The 19,197-nt window shown below is 48.2% G+C and overlaps 1 protein-coding gene across 1 annotated transcript in view; it reads left to right on the top strand.

Annotated features, from left to right (window-relative positions):
• The first annotated feature begins 486 nt into the window (after nucleotides 1–486).
• HYI (hydroxypyruvate isomerase (putative)) overlaps nucleotides 487–19,197 on the top strand; it is a 42,460-nt gene continuing 23,749 nt past the window's right edge. Inside the window, exons 1-3 of the mRNA XM_078659910.1 lie at nucleotides 487–1,279; nucleotides 14,312–14,423; nucleotides 18,157–18,271. Coding sequence (XP_078516036.1) covers nucleotides 1,081–1,279; nucleotides 14,312–14,423; nucleotides 18,157–18,271 — 426 coding nt within the window. The 5' untranslated portion in view covers nucleotides 487–1,080. The remainder of the gene's footprint in view (nucleotides 1,280–14,311; nucleotides 14,424–18,156; nucleotides 18,272–19,197) is intronic.

The raw sequence follows: 19,197 nt of genomic DNA, 5'->3' as shown, positions 1-19,197 counted from the left end.
GGTGTCCTGCTATGTGAAGCATGTGACTGCAGTTGACATGTTTCAAGCCCCCCTTCATTACACAGGCGACAGACTCCCAATGATTGCTGCACAAGCCACGCCCCCTTTAAAGACCCCCAGCTTTTCATCCCCTCGGTTTCCTGCCCCGTGTGTTTCCTCCAGCCCCGTCCCCTGGTCAGCATCCAGCACAGGGTGCAAGGGTCAGGCCTTGTCCGCCCCGTGACACTGCTCCTCCTAATCCCACCGATGCATCTCTTCTTCTGAACCCTCCCTCCCCCTCAAGGCAGCTTCCTTCCCGCACGCCCCTACGTGACACTACTCTCCCCTATCCATCCACGTGCTCCTCCTCGCCTCCTCGCCCCCCCCCCCCGGGGAGACCACGCCTCCAGAGTGAGCGAGTGAGCCACGCTCCTCCTCCTCTATTACCTCTTCTGCCCCTCTCCTTTCAGCGTCTGCCCCTCCCTCACTCCTCCTCCCGCCCCACGTGCTTCCCTTTCGCCCCGCCTGAGCAGCCGAGGCCTCCCCCGTCCCTCCTGCAGCTCAACCTGCTCCTCTTCCCTGCCCCCCAGCCCGCCTCTGGCCGCCTCCCTTCACGGATCTTGGTTTGACTGTCTCTCTCTCTCCCCCCAGCCTGCCACCCTTCACGCAGCTCCCACGGAGGCCTCAGCACTGCTGCCACCCACTCAGCTTTCACTTTTAATTTCCTCTGAAGTGAACCCCAACCAGTGGCCAGGCCACGCCCACCTCTTCTCACTGCTCTCACACCTGTCACTCCCCTCCATAACCCAGCACCAGTGCCTCCTTTCACACCTGCCACTCCTCTCCCTCACCCAGCGCCAGCCTTTCCTTTCACACCTGTCATTCTTCTCCCACACCCATCACCAGTCTCTCCAGGTGCCCAGCTCTCCCTTCTCCATCTCTCCCTCCCTCCATTCCTCCTTCTGTGTGTCAGTGGTGCTCTCACCGCTTTTCACACCCCGTGACTCTTGGGCCTGCCAGTGGTAATATCCCACCACTTTCCAGAACCTTCCCTCCACGGTGTCCCTGAACCTCCTTCCTTGTTCTGACCCACCACTCCAGATGCCGCTCCTCCAGTTCTCAGCTAACCTCTCCTGGCTCTTCCCCACACTGCCCTCCCTACCTGAGCGCCTAGAGGCGGCGGCTGGAGCGGGGTTCCGCTGGGTGGAGGTGGCCTGGCCCTACGAATGGGCCCCAGAGCTCCTGCGGCAGGAGACAGAGAAGAACCGACTGAGAGTCGTGCTCCTCAACACCCCACCAGGTAACAGGCTGCGAAGGGTCACTGGGACCACCCCGCCTGCTCCAGAAGTGACAAACTGAGCCGGTCACCTCTGTCCAATCGATACATGGGCAGGTGAAACCGGGCCAGAGCCACCGGAGTGTCCAGCACACCCTCTCCAGAAGCACCAGAGACTACACAGACTAAGGCATCAGAACCCCTTACCCTCCATTAGTGTTTGTCAATATATAGGCTGCTGGTGGCCAACCAGATCCCTATAGACTGCTCCATCACAAGGAGTGATGACCAATGAACAGAAGACGGCACTAGAACTTCCCCGCCTCATACTGAAGTGATATCTGATAAATACAGCAGATCTCTAGAACCTCTTCCAGTAGTGATAACTATCCTGAAAAGGGCACTAGAACATTTGTGCCTCTTCCTGCAGTGCTTACCAGTACATAGAGGAAGGTTAAAGAACTCTCAGGCCTCTTCTAGTAATAATAACCGTGAGAAGTCAGATTGTAAGTTGAGGAAAGAGTGAGCCCTTCTCAGGCAACAGCCACAATCCCCGTCCTGGTGAACCTCCAAAGTCACAAAATCTACCTGTGCTTAAACCTTTAGTAGCTTGGCACAGCCACACCTAGTCATGTGACACAGGATGCAGGCACCAAATGGTTTGGACAAGAAAAGACCAACTTTGTAAAAGTGCCATATTACGCATTGTGACGTAAAATCTGACTTTACCATTCAAGACGGTGTTAAATTACAATTATTTAGACACTAGCCTCGATATTCCGACCTACTCCCATTCAAAAGTGATCACTTATTAAATGTAATAAGGTAACCCAGTGTTATCCTATGTAAGAGGCAAGGCCTGTAGCAGTGAAACATGAATTTAAGCGGTTTTCACTTCCAGAACATGTAAAAGTAAAAAGTACACATCCAACATTTTAAATACACTGCACCCTGCTCTATGGGCTGTTTAGGCCCTACCCTAGGGGTGATTTATGTGTATTAAACATGCATTGGTAAATGCATTAGGATTTGCCTACGTGTAGTTGTAGCTTGCTGAGTAGTTGTACAATATAATCAATAAATCAGGGGCTTGTAACACTCAGCTACTCACCGGTGAGGGTCTCAAGGCGCTGGGGGAGGGGGAGCTGCTGATGCATCTGGGTGTGGAGGCTCAGTCGAAGAGCCAGGTCCTGAGGTCCTTCCTGAACTGTGTTAACAATGGGGATTGTCTGAAGTGGAGAGGCAGGGTCTTCCAGGTCTTGACAGCGAGGTAGGAGAAGGATCTTCCTCCAGTTCTGGTCTGGTGGATCCATGGGACGGAGGCCAGGGCGAGTTGAGCAGAGATGTCTGGCGGGTGTGTAGAAGGCGAGGCAGTGGTTCATATATGCTGGTCCTGTGTTGTGGAGAGCTTTGTAGGCGTGTTTGAGGAGCTTGTAGGTGATTCTCTTGTTGATAGGGAGCCAGTGGAGTTGTTGGAAGAGTTGTGTCATGTGGTTGTAGCGGGGATGTCGAGGACCAGTGTTGTGGACATTCTGTACTTTCCTGAGCTGTTTATGGGTGAAGCCAGCGTAGAGTGCGTTGCCGTACTCCAGTCTACTGGTGAATAATGTGTGGGTGACCATCTTTCTGGATTCTGTGGGGAGCCATCTGAAGGTATTTTGAAGTAGGCGGAGTGTGTGGAAGCAGGATACCGCATTGGTTTGGCGGCTTATTGAGAGAAAGGAGTCCAGTATGATGCCAAGGTTGCATCTGTGGTTCGGAGGGGTGGGAGGGGTTTCTAGTGCGGCGGGCCTTCAGGAGTCGTCTCAAGCTGAGGGGGTGGGTCCCAGGTTGAGTACTTTGGTTTTGTCCGAGTTGAGCTTGAGGAAGCTGTCTTGCATAGAGGTGGCGACTGCCTTCATTGCGTTGTGAAAGTTGGTTCTGGCGGTTGTGGGTTCGTTGATGAGGGAGATGATCAGCTGGGTGTCATCTGCGCAGGAGACAATGTTGAGTCCATGGCTTTTGACGATGGCTGCGAGGGGGGCCATGTAGATGTTGAAGAGGGTAGGGCTCAGGAAGGACCCCAGGGGCACTTTGCAGCTGTTCTCTCTAGGTTCTAAAAGGAACGGGGGTAGTCTGGCTCGCTGTGTTCGGCCGGTCAGGAAGAAGTGGATCCAGTCCAGTGCCTTGTCGCGGATGCCGGTATTGTGGAGTATTCTGATTAGGGTGCAGTGGGAGGCTGTGTCGAAAGCGGCAGAGAGGTGCAGTAAGATAAGGGCTACAGGTTCTAACCTGTCACGGAGGGAGCGGATGTTGCCGGCTGTGACGAGAAGTGCGGTTTTGGTGCTGTGGTTGCTTAGGAAGTCCGATTGGGAGGTGTCCACAACGTGGTTCTCTTCGATGAACTCGGAGAGTTGGGCCTTGATGGCATTCTCGATGACCTTTGCTGGGAAGGGGAGGAGGGAGATGGATCTGACGTTCTTGAGGTCTGTTGGATCAGCAGACGGTTTCTTCAGCAGAGGGTTGATCTCAGCGTGTTTCCAGTCGTCTGGGTAGTTGGCAGTTTCAATGGTGCGGTGCAGCTGGGAGGCGATGGAGGCGGCTGCTCTGTGGAAGATGTGGTACGGGCAGGGAGCCAATGGGGTCTTGAGTTTTTTCGTCTGTGATGAGCAGAGTCCAGTTGAGCCCGATCTGTTGGGGAGTGGCGTGGTTTCATACTGTGGTGGTGGCAGCGTCTTGAGTGTCGAAGCAGTCGCAGATCTGCCTGATTTTCTAGTGGAAGAAGGTGCCAAGCTTGTTGCAGAGGTCTCGGGAGGGTGGGATGTCTGTGGTCTCACTGTTGGGCCTGGCGAACTCCTTGACAATGGTGAAGAGTTCTTTGCTGGTGTGTGTATTGGCATTTATTCTGTCTTGGAAAGCTGTTTTCTTTGTGGTTATGAGGAGAAGGTGGTGTGCATTGACGGCGGATTTGAAGGTTGTGTGGGTTTCCGGGGTTTTGTTGTTCCTCCATCCCTTCTCAAGTCATCGACAGGTGCATCTGGACTCGTGGAGAGCGGGAGTGAACCAGCTAGTTTTCTTGGAGTGTTGCTGGCCTGGTGCCTTCTTGAGGGGTGCCAGAGTTTCGTGCAGTTGGAGATCCATCGGTGGAGGTTGCAAGATGCAGTGTTGGAGTCTGTTGGTTTTGGCAGGGTGGGCGTGCTGAGGAGGTCGACAAATGTTCTTCGGTGGCCTTGTTCCAGCTGCGAAAGGGGCCATGAAGGCAGTGGTGTACGGTGGGTGTGGCGAAGGCGAAATGCAGCAGTGGTGGTCGGTCCAGAAGAGCTCGGTGGTATGGCTGTAGGTGATAACTGCACTTGAGACTCCCTGTTTAGTAGTAAAGTTTAGCAGTGTTCTGTGTTTGATGAGGTCCCTAGAGCTTTTGTCCCCTGTGCCACTGCACTTGCTGCACCATTCAAAACAAGCCCCTTTTAACTGCAAAATAACTGCAATTGTGCCTGCCTGTGTAGTAGTAAAATATAGCAATATTAGGTGTTTCCAGGAGGTCATGACAAATGTTGGGCGTGGTGCCACTGTACCTGTTGCACCATTCAATCATGACCATGTTGTCTGCAAGGTAACTGCACTTGTAGCTTCCTGTTAAGTAATAAAATATAGCATAGCTCTTGTATATTAACTTTATTTTTCCCACTGGCGGAGAAAACGGGGTCTAGCCTGTGTTCGAGGACTGCAGCAGCTACCAGTCGGAGCTGCGCTGTGAATGGAGCAAGTCCACTAAAAGATTCCATTCACATTGTGTTTGTGTGTGTGTTCTACTTGCCACAGTTGCCTGCTTTAGTGTACAACCTAATCACTTAATTTCTCCTCTTTATCCCTGTTGCTGCTCACTACCCCTGCTTCCGTGTTGCTTCTGCCCCAGATGTGTTTTTTCTTAAAAAACAGTTTTTTTTCCTTTTTATTTACTGATCTAGTTCCGATGGCAAATAAAAATGGAAAAAGGTGGCTACGTCAGTGGCTTTTCGCCCCTTATTTAGCTCCAAAGGACAGCATGGCTAAAAACATTTGTAAAGCAAATAGGTCCCAAAGGATACTCCTGTTGGCTTTTCCAATGCTTGTTTACCTTTGGTAATTATACTGTGGCATATACCTGCCGTTGAGTGGTCTCCCTGCGGCCCAGCAGTTACGAACCGGGGCTTGCAGTGCTGGCTCGTGTAGTCTTCTCAGCCAGCGTGGCATGCATACAGGCACCAGTTTAGCACAGTTACAGAAAGTCTGTTAAAGTGTCATGACTTGTTTATGTACATAAAGGCAATATATTGTTCTTTTACCAATGGTAGTGTGCGGGTAAGTAATCGCAACATTTTGAAAAATGAATGAGGGAAATATTAGAATTAATTGATATAATGCAACATTATGTGTTTAGAGGAGTTCTGACAACTATTCGTCCCAGTGCCACTTCAAATCATGACCCTAGTGCCTGCAAGGTAACTGCACTTGTGACTGTCTGTTTAGTAGTAAAATATTGCAATATTTTGGGGCAGATTTACAAGCCCCCTGCGCCTCTTTATGCCGCCGTTGTGTCACTTTTGTGATGCAGCGGCTGCGCAAAAAATGCGCCATGCTGCGGGGTATTTACAATGTAATGCATCTGGGAGATGCATCACGTTATAAAGCCCTGCGCCAGAAGGAGGCGTTCCTGGGCGGGGGGGGCCTTCCGGCACAGGAATGCCTTCTAAAAGTGGCTGAGTAGTCACTTTTGGGCCCATGCTGCGTCAAAACCCTGCGCCTGCTTGAAGCAGGTGTAAGGATTGACGCAGCACTTTAAGAATAGGGCCCCCCAGAGCATTGCCGGAGCTGCGTCGCGCTTGCATCGCAACTCCAGCAATGCCTCGCCTTTACGGCACAGATGCGTCACGCATCTGTGCCGTTTTTGCCCCATGGTGCGCCGCATTGTAAATGCGGCGCATCCATGGTGGTGGAGGCATGGCGCACAATAACTGGCGCATCCCTGCTGATATCCAGGGATGTGCCAGTTATTGTAAATCTGCCCCTTTGTGTTTAGAGGGGTTCCTAGAGCTTTGGGCCCCTTTGTCACTGTACCTGCTGCACCATTGAAATCATGACCCTAATGCCTGCAAGGTAACTACACTTGTGACTGCTTATTTAGTAGTTAAATATAGCAATATTTTGTGTTTAGAGGAGTTCTGACAACTTTTGGCCCCGGTGACACTGCCCCTGCAGCACCATTGAAATCATGGCCCTAGTGCTTGCTAGATAACTGCACTTGAGACTCCCTGTTTAGTAGTAAAGTTTAGCAGTGTTCTGTGTTTGATGAGGTCCCTAGAGCTTTTGTCCCCTGTGCCACTGCACTTGCTGCACCATTCAAACCAAGCCCCTTTTAACTGCAAAATAACTGCAATTGTGCCTGCCTGTGTAGTAGTAAAATATAGCAATATTAGGTGTTTCCAGGAGGTCATGACAAATGTTGGGCGTGGTGCCACTGTACCTGTTGCACCATTCAATCATGACCATGTTGTCTGCAAGGTAACTGCACTTGTAGCTGCCTGTTAAGTAATAAAATATAGCATAGCTCTTGTATATTAACTTTATTTTTAACGTGCAATGTTTGTTAGAATATTCTGAATTTTTATCATAATGACCAAACAGAGTAAGTCGAAAATTATCAATCTGATAATGGCTACAAAGTGCAAAGAAAGTACTGAGGCATGAATAGGAAATGCCACAAACGTTCTAAGGCTAAAGCATCTTCTTTACACAACTAAGTAATAAAAAAAGTAAGCATTCCACCATATTCCACCATATTGTCCAAAGCTGTCTGCCTTTTCTGTGAGAAGAGCTCTTATCTTGACAGTGAATGGGGATTAAACAGCGTGAACAGCTTTAGTAGACGTATCGTAAATATGAACACAGTAATTCGGTAATGAGCCCCCTAAAAAGATATATTAAATGCAAGAGATTTTTCAAGCCCGGCAGAACATAAAAAGGAAGTTTTAGGCCTGGCAAAAGGTTAATTTTGCCAGGTCGAAATGATAGTTTAACACTGCACACAGGCTACAACGGCCGGCGTAAGATATTTTGAAAGGCTACTTACGTGGGTGGTACAATGTATGCTTCATGCTCACTAGTAGCATTTACTTTACAGGACCTGAGTCCATGTAGTACCATTTTATTAGGAACTTATAGGTAAATTAAATTGTCCCAATTAGGTCTAAGCCAATTCCATCATGTTTAAAGGAGAGACAAGTACTTAGCACTGGTTAGCAGTGGTAAAGTGCACAGAGTCCTAAGGCCAACAAAAACGGGATCAGCAAATATGGGAGGTTGAAGGCAAACGGTTTGGGGGGAGATCACCCTAAGGTTGACATGTTTAACAATAACCAATAAACAGGGGGTGGTGCTAGAACTCTCCTGCCTCTTTCAGTAGTGATAACTAATCAACAGAGAACCCTGACACCTCTTCCCATGGTGATAACTAGTAGTGCAAACCAATCAACAGAGGAGGAAAGTACAGCCTCCTAAGCTGCTAATAATAGAGATAATCAATAAACAGGATCGATCACTAGAGACTTCTCCAGTATTGATACTCAATAAGAACAGGTCACTGGAGACCCCTCCTCTTTCAGTAGTAGTTCAGTAAAAAAACAACAGGCCACTGGCACCTCCTCCACCTCCTCCGATAGTGATGGTCAGTTCACTACAGGCTCCTCGGAAAGTGGAAACCAGTGCATGTAGCATGGTCACCAAAGCCTTAGTCGTCCCCAAACAACCCAGACAGAATGAAAACATTGCTTCTAACATATAATACATCATTTTATCCACAACAAAAAATCTGCTATAAACTAACAGCCCCTCAAGTGCACTCATACCTGCAACTGCAGCTCATAAACCAGACCAGACTGGTAGGTGATGGAATCTTTGGACCAAGATTGAAATTGAAATTGAGTGGTATTTATATATCGTGCGGGAGAGAGATCCAGAGTTTAGCAGTGTGCAGAGAGAATTGTCGGCCTCCACTTCTGGCTTTTTTAATTTTAGGGACGGAGGCAAGGTTTAGGGATTTGGAGCAGAGGCTTCTCTTGGGCTCATAGAGGTGAATGATGTTGTTGAGAATGGGGGGGCCCAAATTATGGAATGATTTATGGGCGATGCATAGTGATTTAAATGTAATTCTTTCCAGGACGGGAAGCCAATGGAGGGATTTCAGGGCAGGTCTGGCAGATTGCAGTTTGGGAATGTGGAGCAGCAGTCGGGCGGCCCGATTCTGGGCAGTCTGCAGCCTGGAGATTGTGGCCATCGGGGTCCCCGAATAAAGCATGCAAGGCAGGTTCTTTCTGTGTTGGACACCAGATCTTGGACCTGATTTGCAGTCCCAGTGTTGATGCCCTTATCAATTTAAAGCAAGATCGCCCTGGTTAATGCCTCTCTCCTCTTCCTACACCAGCATGCACAGCTTCAGGTACAAAGGTGAACTCTGGATATGCTGGAAGTGTCAGCCAATTGTCAAGTCTTATTACAAATGTGCCCCAAAGCTACTGTGGAAATGTATCATAATATCTTGCAAGTTCTGTTCAGTAGGCTTCTGCTCTGGAGCAAACTTCTTCAGGTGAAAGCGTAGGGTTGTAGGTTCCAGGCAAACTGTTTCGCAATCTGAAGTCCGTCTCTTTCTGGAGGGAATGTCCACTTTGGCCTTGCTTTCGGTCCACATCCAGACAGGTGTGGTCCAAGTGTTGCTCTGGCCAGGTCACACAAGACATGCTGGAACTGGTGAGGATTTAGACCAATTTAATGAAAGGCCTGCTCTGCCTTTTGATGGTTTGAACCTAGAGAGGACAATTGACTACAGAAAGGTTTCAGGGTAGGGATCCCAGGAACTGTGCTGGGAGCGGTGAAACAGACAACTCTGACTACCACTAAGACTTTGTAGCACCCTACAGCTGTAGTATCTCTACTGTCTCCATACTTCATGGAAGTGTATTACTGTATTCCCAGTATGCAGTGTCCTCAGAAGTTGCCACGCATCGCTGTGAAAGGCAAGTGTAGCCATTTCCCTCTTTTTCCTTTCCGCACACTGCTTTTCATAGAGTGTGTCCCAAGTTGTACTGGCATATGACCTGCAGGTCTCAATAATTCTCATTTCAATTACGTACTATTTTTTTTATTTTTTTATTGAATTCTTTTATGTTTATATGTTTCCTTTTCCTTTTAATTCTCTTTGTTCATCAAAATTGTGTGTTTTTTTTTTTTACGACACGTTGCATCTTCCATTATTTGTTAGTAAGTCCTACACTGACAATGAATATTGTTTTTCATTGGAATCGAACATGAAAGTGCAATTTGCAGTCCGTGTATAAGTCATTTGATGCCCACATATTGTACATTAACTTCAGTGGTAGGGTACATACATCCCTTCCAAAATGGCAGATCTTTAAATTAGTGTGTACCGTCTGGTTCAACAAATGCGAGTGGAATTCTACTCCTCACAGTATGTCGGGCCCCTCTAATGGTGGAATGCAAAATAATAAAGTACCACTAACCATGTAGCCTGTAAACCAAACATCCAGTAGAACTTCTAATGTGCTGCAAGAGTAGGACACTGAAGTCTGGAACTTGCATCCGCATGTAAGTATGAGGAACAGATCAAAAGATTTTGAACCCCATGCATCAAACTTAAAACTGGTCGCACGCTGCCCCTTTGAGACCGGTATTTTTACATTTGGGATGCATCATCCCAAATGCAAAAATCGCAATTTAAGGAATCACAAATTTGCGATTACTTAAATTGTGATTGCATTTAAGGACTCACAAATTGCGATGCCTCAAATGTAATGCATGATGATATTTAAAATAGCGATTTCGCTATTAGGGGCCGCTAATTACCATCAAATTAAACTTGATGGTAATTAGCGAAAACTTTGAAAAATGCACTAAAGTGCATTTTTCAAAGTTCAAGGTTACACACACACACATGCCCTTGGGGCATGTGTGTGCGCAACATGGGTTCACTTAGCAATTTCAGGGGTGCTACAGGGTGTCCTCTTGTCACCCTAGCACCCTTGAAATTGCATGCGCAATTTGCGAGTACCTATTGGGTACCTGTAAATTGCGCATACACTTCCCATTAGAGTTGCAATTAAGGAATTTGTAGAAATCGCTAATTTATTTGCGATTCCTACATGCGTAGCCAATATCGAATCTTTCTTTGCGATTCCTTAAAAATCGCAATTAAGGATTCGCTATTGGCTATTTTGATGCATGTGTCATCTTGTCACCCTAGCACCCTTGAAATTGCATGCGCAATTTGCCAGTACCTATTGGGTACCCGCAAATTGCGCATGCAATTCCCATTCATTCCTATGGGCCTCAGGGCCCATAGGATTGAATGTGAAGCCCATCTTTAATTGCGAGTCGCAATTAAGGAATTTGTTGGAATCGTTAATTTATTTGCGATTCCTACATGCATAGCCAATAGCGAATCTTTAATTGTGATTCCTGAAAAATCGCAATTAAGGATTTGCTATTGGCTATTTTGATGCATGTGGGGGTTTGTTTAGTGATAATATTCTCTTTTTTTTTGTGTTATTTTTTTCTTAGCTTTTCCTTACATACCTGGAATAATTTGTATAACTGATTACTTTCAGAACAATAGGAGAGTTGTACTAGTAATTTAAGCATGCCCTGAAGAAGGACCCATTTTGTGTGTTGGATATGCACACTCAATATGGCTAGACTCTGAAATTCAGTAACTGCTCCACTTTTGTATGGCTTGTCATTGCTTAATTCCTGGTTCTTTTTACCCGGCCTCTTACCTTGGAGCTCTTCAGACGCAGCAGGGTTACCAAGGTTACTATGACCTCTTCATCCTTTTGTTCCCATAGACTAGTTGCTTCTTAGCACATATCTGTCTGAGAATACTGAATTGATGTATATTATCTTGTACAATATTATCACCCTGGACATTGGGTCTGTGACTTATGAAGCTTATCAGCGTTGATGTTCAATTGGACGAAACACATGTCGGCTGCCCTGGATGTTTGATGTACTTCACTTTACATTTCACAGTACCAACTGTATGTTGAAAAAATCCAGGAAGGACAATACATTTGTTCAATGAACTTGTGCGCCAAACACTGACTTATTTACCTACTTATTAGCCTACTTTGAAATTTTAGGTGTGCTCCAACACTTTTTGTATCTGAAGAAGGACTCAGTCTGGCCTCAAATGCGTTGGGGTTGGCAATGGAGTTTGTTGAAATATAGTCAATAACATTGATGGTCAGAAATAGTGATCGTAAGTAATTGAGATCCAAGGGTCGTGCGCTGGTGCACGTGAGGACACTGAAACTGAGGGTGCAGAAGAGATGGATTTCTAAGATTCCGCAGACCTTCAGACACCCCGCATCTCCATTTTTTGCATACCACCTAGAGTACCCAGATAAATGAGCAATATGAGATACAGAGGGGAGTGCAATGGAGGGGGCTTCTTATTTCACTGTGGTGCCATTGGGGCTGCGGAAAGATCCATGCGTTTTAACAAGAGTCTTATCTTTCTAATGGATCGTTTTTTTCAGGAAGGAATTTCCCTTTGTCCATAACTAAATGATTGGCTTCAGCATCAGCTCAGTTTTGTTTATTAACCTTCCCAAATCAAATCTGGTGTCTATAGAGGAGTTCATGCTGAAGGTACGCGGTATTGCACCTTTGATGGGATCGGTGTTGCTTCCAAAGAGGAGGTAATCACGCTCAGGCCGATTTTTCTGGGTGTCCTGTATCAAAAGGTCACAGAAAGGATGTGGTTGTTCTTTCGTCATGGCTCTTAATGTCATTTCTTGTGTGGTGGAGGAGGACATTCGATCGCTGATGGTGGCTCATATCCAGGGAGTGGGTAATGTTGGGCCAACAAGTGGTGGAAGGTGTCTCTCATGTCCCAGGCACTGTGTTGACATTCAAAGGTGTTCCAAGGCTTGTGGCCGAGTTTCGGGGAGCACAACATTGATCGTTTGGTGTCCTCTCAGGTTCATCTTAACATCCCATGATCCTTTGGATGGGAACGGATGCTTTATTCCTGCTTTGTCTTTCTGATGCTTTCCCTACATTTCTACACATGCTGAATGCTCTACTTGAAATCAGAAAAGTAGATAAAAACGTGATGGATTTAATCCTTGAATTAATCACAGCAACTGGTAATTTCTCCGTCTGCACACCCTGCTCCAAAGGAACCCTGAACCAAAACACAAGCAAACCCAAGACCAGCCCCAACTAGTGCAGAACTGGTCCAAGGTGGCTTGTGTTCCGATTCAGTTCCGGCTGGACTGTTCCTATTGGAGTAGAATCTAGGCTGATTTGCATATGTCTGGGGCTAATCTGATAGAACTATTATGTGTAATGCCTGGCTGAAGTAATTGTTGCACCTGTGTTATGGGATTTGTTACTGTTTGGCAGCAATCATTTGTATCTCAGTTTGAGTTATAGGTATAATCTATGTACTGCAAACCTACCATGCTGAGTAGCAGAGCAGCCACTGTGAGTGTAATCACACCAGGCTCAGTAATCCATTGCTCATATGAGCCAAAGCTTTGCGCCTTTTAATGGCAGGGATGTGTACTGCTGTAGAGTTACACCACATGAGAAAAGCAACACGTAGAGCAGTAATCAAAGATGGAGACATGGGCAGCATCTCTGAGACCTTCCAGAGGTAGAGGTGTGACCTACTCTTCCTGTAGAGGACAGGGGACATGTCTGAGAAGGGAGGGAGGGGGAGGTGTGTACTAACTCTCAAGGCTCCATAATCTACATGATCTCAATTGGGAAAGCCATGGCCGGTGAAGGCCCCGTCTACAGATGGTCCTGGTACGTTCCACTGTGGCAGGGCAGGTGCTGGCGCCTGTGACGTGTTAAAGGGGATCCAGGGTCCGCGTCCATTGCCAGTACACGACCAGATGCTCCAACAAGAGGAAACATGTCAGTGTCATCTACATAGAAGTCACCAACTGCTGCTAGGAAAGGGTACGAAGCAAGAGGCGAAGATCCACTAGGGAGACACATAAAAGGATGAAGTGAAGCCAAAAAGCGGCAGAGTGAAAGAAATGGTTAGTACTTCAGAGAACTCACTGTCTCAACCAAGCACCAGTAATTGCAGAACAGCCCCTTCAAGATGGCGGATCCAGTCGCCGGAAGTGCCAGATTCCAGCTCCCAGGACACGCTGTTTGTACTTTTAGGAAAAGTATCCTTGACAATGTGTCACTCGAGATGTTCTTTCCGGTCGACATTACGTCATCATGGAGTCATTTTGGGGGCGGGGACTGAGCATTCTGGTCACAGGTCTCTTTAATTGTGTTTTTCCCAGATTAAATAACTTTGAAACTTGAGCTTTGATTCATCTCAAAGGTGGTATAAAACCTTCACTTGGGAAGCTCTGCTTAATTTTGTGGATGAGGGAGCGTTTCATCCTCTCAATGTATCTGGAGCTAGCTTTTGTCTGGCTCAGTAGTAAATTATGTGTGGCTTTTGGCGCTGCCTGTCCTGGACAGTGGTGTAACATACAAAGATGGCCCCTACCCACAGAATATTTGTAGGGGTCCCAGAGGGAGAGACCCCTGCATGTCAAAGGTAGTCATAGTCCCGAGGTTGAGTGGGGCTCCCCTTGTTCCACAGGGACTGCAGGGGTCTGCGTTACACCCGTGGTGCTGGTGGAGGAAGACTTGATTCTGTGACCATGAACAGCGGTAGTATGACTGTCATCTCCGCGGCTTACATAGCGACGAGGAAGGAACCCTAGTGGGGTGGAGGCTTCTAGGCGCATGTTCTGGGGTAGGTCTTGTGCACACTTGCAGGAGCGTTTCTTGGGCTTCTCCTTCGACCTATGTGTCCCACTACGAGTGGACCTTTGTATCCCACTACAGACAGGACATGGAAGCGCTTGGAGGGTTGGATTTGGTGAAGGATGCTGGTTTCTCTTTCACACAGAAGTCTTCCTCTCTGCTCCATAACCAGGCTTGTGCCATTGAAATGCCTTTGTGTACATCCATACAACTGTGTCTTTTGTGTCCTTTTCTCATCAGGAGACCTAGGAAAAGGCGAGATGGGCCTCGGCGCGGTTCCTGGGAGACAGGAGGACTTTCGGAATGGGCTGGACCTTGCAGTGAAGTATGCAAAGGCCTTGGACTGCGAGAGGTAGGAGAGCAAATGATATATGTGATGCAGGACACCACCCTTCCTCGCAACTCATCAATTGAAACATGTTCAACCAGCAATGGTTTCCAGGCTCTGTGGTCAAAGAACCCAAAAATAATGGTCATATGCGACCATAAATACTTAGGGGCAGATTTATGATAACTGGCGCATCCCCAGGGATGTGCCAGTTATTTTGCGCCGCTGCTCCGCCACCCATGGTGCGCCGCATTTACAATGCGGCGCACCATGGGGCAAAAACGGCACAGATGCGTGACGCATCTGTGCCGTAAAGGTGGCACATTGCTGGAGTTGCGTCGCAAGCGCAACGCAGCTCCAGCAAGGCTCGGGGGTGCCCCATCTTTACAATGCTGCGTCAAGACCTACGCCTGCTTCAAGCAGGTGCAGGGTTTTGACGCAGCATTGGCCTGAAAGTGACTGAGTGAAATCTTATAGATTTCACTCAGCCACTTTTGCGAGGCGCACCTGCCTCGGAACGCCCACCCTGCGCCGGAATGCCCACAAGTGGCGCAGGGCTTTACAACGTGACGCATCTGCCTAGATGCGTCACGTTGTAAATGGGTCATAGGGATGCGCCACGTTTACGCCGCAGTTGCGTGACGCAAACGTGGCGCATTCCCAACATAAATCTGCCCCTTAGTTAATGTATCATCCCATTATGAGCCTCCTAAAAATCTGTCTCTTCTTCAGCACACTGGTGCAGATCCTTTGTTTGATAAATATTTGCCTGTGTTTCCGATGGCCAGGTAGGACTGGTCCTGCCTGCGTTTCGGATGGCCAGGTATGACCGTACCAGTCTGTGTTTTGGATGGCCAGTTCTGACCGTTCCCTGCCTGTGTTTCGGATGGCCAGGTATGACTGTGCCTGCCTGTGTTTTGTAAGGCCAGGTATGACCATGCCTGCGTGTGTTTCGGATGGCCAGGTATGAACGTACCAGCCTGTGTTTCGGATGGTCAGGTATGACTGGTCCTGCCTGTGTTTCGGATGACCAGGTATGACCGTACCAGCCTGTGTTTCGGATGGCCAGGTATGACTGGCTCTGCCCGTGTTTCGGATAACAAGGTATGACCGTACCAGCCTGTGTATCGGATGGCCAAGTATAACCGTGGCTGCCTGTGTTTCAGATGTCCAGGTATGACTGGTCCTGCCTGTTTTTTGGATGGCGAGGTATGACTGGTCCTGTCTGTTTTTCGGATAGCTATGTATTACCGGGCCTCCCTATGCTTCGGATGGCCAGGTATGATCAGTCCTGTCTCTGTTTCGGATGCCCAGGTAGGATCGGTCCTGCCTGTATTTCGGATGCCCAGGTATGATCAGTTCTTCCTGAGTTTCTGATGGGTAGGTATGACCGTTCCTGCCTGTGTTTTGGATGGCCAGGTATGAAGTGTCTGCTTGTGTTTCAGTTGGCCAGGTATGACTGTGCCCGCGTGGTGACTTCGGGCGTGTGAGTGTTGAGTAGGTCCCAGATTTCTACGGCGTGTTTGTGCAGGAAGGGTACGTTGAGGAGGATGCAGCTCAGTGGCTTGTGTGCGGTGGCGTCCGACATGTTGGGGGTAGATGCCTGGGTCCGGAGGTGGGTGAAGGGGCAGTGGCAGTGTCCGCAGGAGATTGGGCCTTTGGTGTTGCTCGGCGTCGAGAGCTGGCAGTTGTTGTTGCGTCCGGGGTTGAGTGCGCGAGAGTGCTGAGGTTGTACCACCAGAGGATCTGGGGACCAGGCGCTGGTCGCTGACAGGCACAGATAGGCTTGCCTTTAGCGCGCCAATAAGTAAGGGTCGGTGGGGGGGAAGGTGAACAGCTGGGAGGGGGGGAGGCGGGAGTGACACGCTGGAGGGGGGTGAGAGCCACGGGGCATTTTACCGGTCCCTGTATTTCTGATGGTCAGGTATTACCAGTCCTGCCTCTGTTTCGGATGCCCAGGTATGATCGGTCCTGCCTGTATTTCGGATGCCCAGGTATGATCAGTCCTGCATGAGTTTCGGATGGGCAGGTATGACCGGTCCTGCCTGTGTTTCGAATGGCCAGGTATGAAGTGTCTGCCTGTGTTTCAGATGGCCAGGTATGACTGTGCCTGCCTGGTGACTTTGGGCGTGTGAGTGTTGAGTAGGTCCCAGATTTCTACGGCTTGTCTGTGCAGGGAGGGTACGTTGAGGAGGATGCAGCTCGGTGGCTTGTGTGTGGTGGCGTCCAACGTGTTGGGGGTAGCTGCTTAGGTCCGGAGGTGGGTGAAGGTGCGGTGGCAGTGTCGGCAGGAGATTGGGCCTTGGGTGTTGCTCTGCGTCAAGAGCTAGCAGTTGTTGTTGCGTCCTGTGTTGAGTGCGCAGAGAGTGTTGGGGTTGTTTCCGGCAGGGGATCGGCGGACCAGGCGCTGGTCACGGACAGGCACAGATAGGCTTGCCTTTAGCGCGCCAATAAGTAGGTGTCGGGGGAAGGTGAACAGCTCGGAGGGGGAGGCAGGAGAGACATGCTGGGGGGGGGAGAGCCGCGTGGACAGCAGCGGCATGCGGCGCAAGGGAAAAGTAGGCTAAAGAAAGGAAAGAGGCAATGAAACGGAAAACCAGAGGAAAGAAAGGCAAACAGAATAAGATGACACACACACAGAGCGGAATAGCAGAAGAGCAAGCTCTTCCACTAGACCACCAGGGATGAGGCGCAGGCAGGAGCCTGTTGGTGGAGAAGGAACTCAAGCACCTACCTGGCAAGGAGTCCAAGCCGTACTAAGGGCAGTCCAACAACGGTAGGACCAAACCTACCTCACTTGTGGCTGCCAGAAATTCACATAGGGCTCCTGGCAGGAGTAAGTTCATTTACGTTTGCAAAGAGTGAGTAAGGTCTTCGCACCTGTTAAGCCCACCCGAGGCGATGGAAACTGGGTGTTCCAAGGCATGGTAGCCTTCAAAGTTTGGGCATTCAGAAACTCTTCTCTTTCCACTTTCCTGCCTGGAAACAGTTGGATTTTTACTCCAACCAGGGGCTTATGTAAATCCCTTTCCGGGGGGGGAAAGGCAATGGATCATCCATTGTTTTTATGGCTGTGTATTGGGGGAGTTTTCTCCATGGGGAAAAATGTTTTCCTTGTGGAAATAAAAAAATCGTCATTTGCATGGGGGATCCTTCCCCCCCCCCCCCCATGTGGAGTTCTCCTTTACGGGGAACCCCGCACAGCAGGGATAGGATCCCAGAAATTTGCGCAGAACCCTCCACCTGGCACAGCTTTTCATGCATTTTCCTGGGAATCTTTGTGAATTTCAGAAAAGTAGTACATCTACGCCCACCTGAGATGTAAACCTGTGTGTGCAGATTCACTATTTCTTTCTGAATCTTCCAGAGTGTGGGGTTCCGACAGCACCCCACTGTTCACCCTTCTGTTCATGCTGTTTGCATTGACACTGGGTTCAGTCTAAGCTTACATTTCATAAATACACCAAATATCTTCCTTCTGATGCTACATTGAAGAGTTTTTAATAAAATACTTGGGTTTCACTCTGCCAGAGGTTTGAATGCTATGTGACTTGTGATTGAGGGGTCTCCTTCTCTACAAGAAATGTCTGTCTCTTTTATCTGGAATGCTTCAGAGGGGCTGCTCTCCTGCCCACCAGTATCATCTGATGGCGAACTGAGGTCTTGGACCATGAATGGAGACGCGCCCACTGGTTAAGACTTGGTTACACAGTTCACTCTGTGTTTCTCACCACCACTGTCCTCTTTCTCCGGGCAGGATCCATATCATGGCGGGTCGAGTTCCTGCAGGACTGGATAGAGCGGCTGTAGCGGCAGAGATGGAAGACACCTTCGTAGAGAACTTGAAGTACGCCTCGGATGTCTTGGCTCAGGTAGGCAGAAGAGTCCGCGTCAAGTGTAGCCACAAGGGAGTGAGAAACATCCATGGTGTCAGGTTAGGCCTAACGAGTCACAATGGTGAGATGTTCCTTGGTTGTGTCTTTGCATCTGTGTGTCTCCACTTTTATCTGTGCGTCTCATTTTTATCTCTGTGTGTCTACTTTTATCTCTGTGTGTCTGCTTCTATGTTTTTATCTCTGTATGCCTACTTTTATCTCTGTACATCCTTTTGTCTCTGAGTCTACTTTTTTCGGTCTGCTTTTATCTCTGTGTATCTACATTAATCTCTGTGTGTCTGCTTTTATTACTATTAGTCCCCTTACTTCTCCTGAGCATCCTGCATCGATGAATGTCTCTTTATATCTATTGAGTGTCTCAAGACATCCCATAGCGTCTGCAAACAACTAAGCCACTTTATATTGTTGAGTGTCCTCTGACATCTCATGATTGTCGCATTACTCCTCTCAAGTACCCCTCACATCTCTCCAATGTCCTTTGACATCTTTTGAGTGTCTTCTCACATCTCTAACGCCCCCTTCCATTCTTATTGAAGATTAGTGTGGTAACCCAGTATCTCACAGAACCCTGGGAACTAGAACAGTATGTATTAAGGGTTGGTTCTGTCTAGTAAGCTAGAATTACTTTAGGACGTATATTTTATCCTGAACACTAGGAAAAAACAATCAATAATATATAGTTCACATTATATACCATACATACACAAACAAACATTAACATTTATTTTTTCCACTGAGCCAGGTATTTTTTAATTTTTTCACCATTCACTCACTTCTGACCCTTCCACTCACACTCCTACACCACACATAGTATTGTTTTTCATAACCAGTGCTCCCACATGGTCTTAGGTCGTAGTACTCCCGTCCCGCAGAGGGGCAGGAAGACCCCGATGATGAAGCAT

Source organism: Lissotriton helveticus, chromosome 1_1 (genome assembly GCF_964261635.1).
Source record: "Lissotriton helveticus chromosome 1_1, aLisHel1.1, whole genome shotgun sequence".
NCBI classification, from domain to species: Eukaryota; Metazoa; Chordata; class Amphibia; order Caudata; family Salamandridae; genus Lissotriton; species Lissotriton helveticus.
Note: the sequence above shows the minus strand (reverse complement) of the source record. Positions and strands in the feature narration are given on the sequence as shown.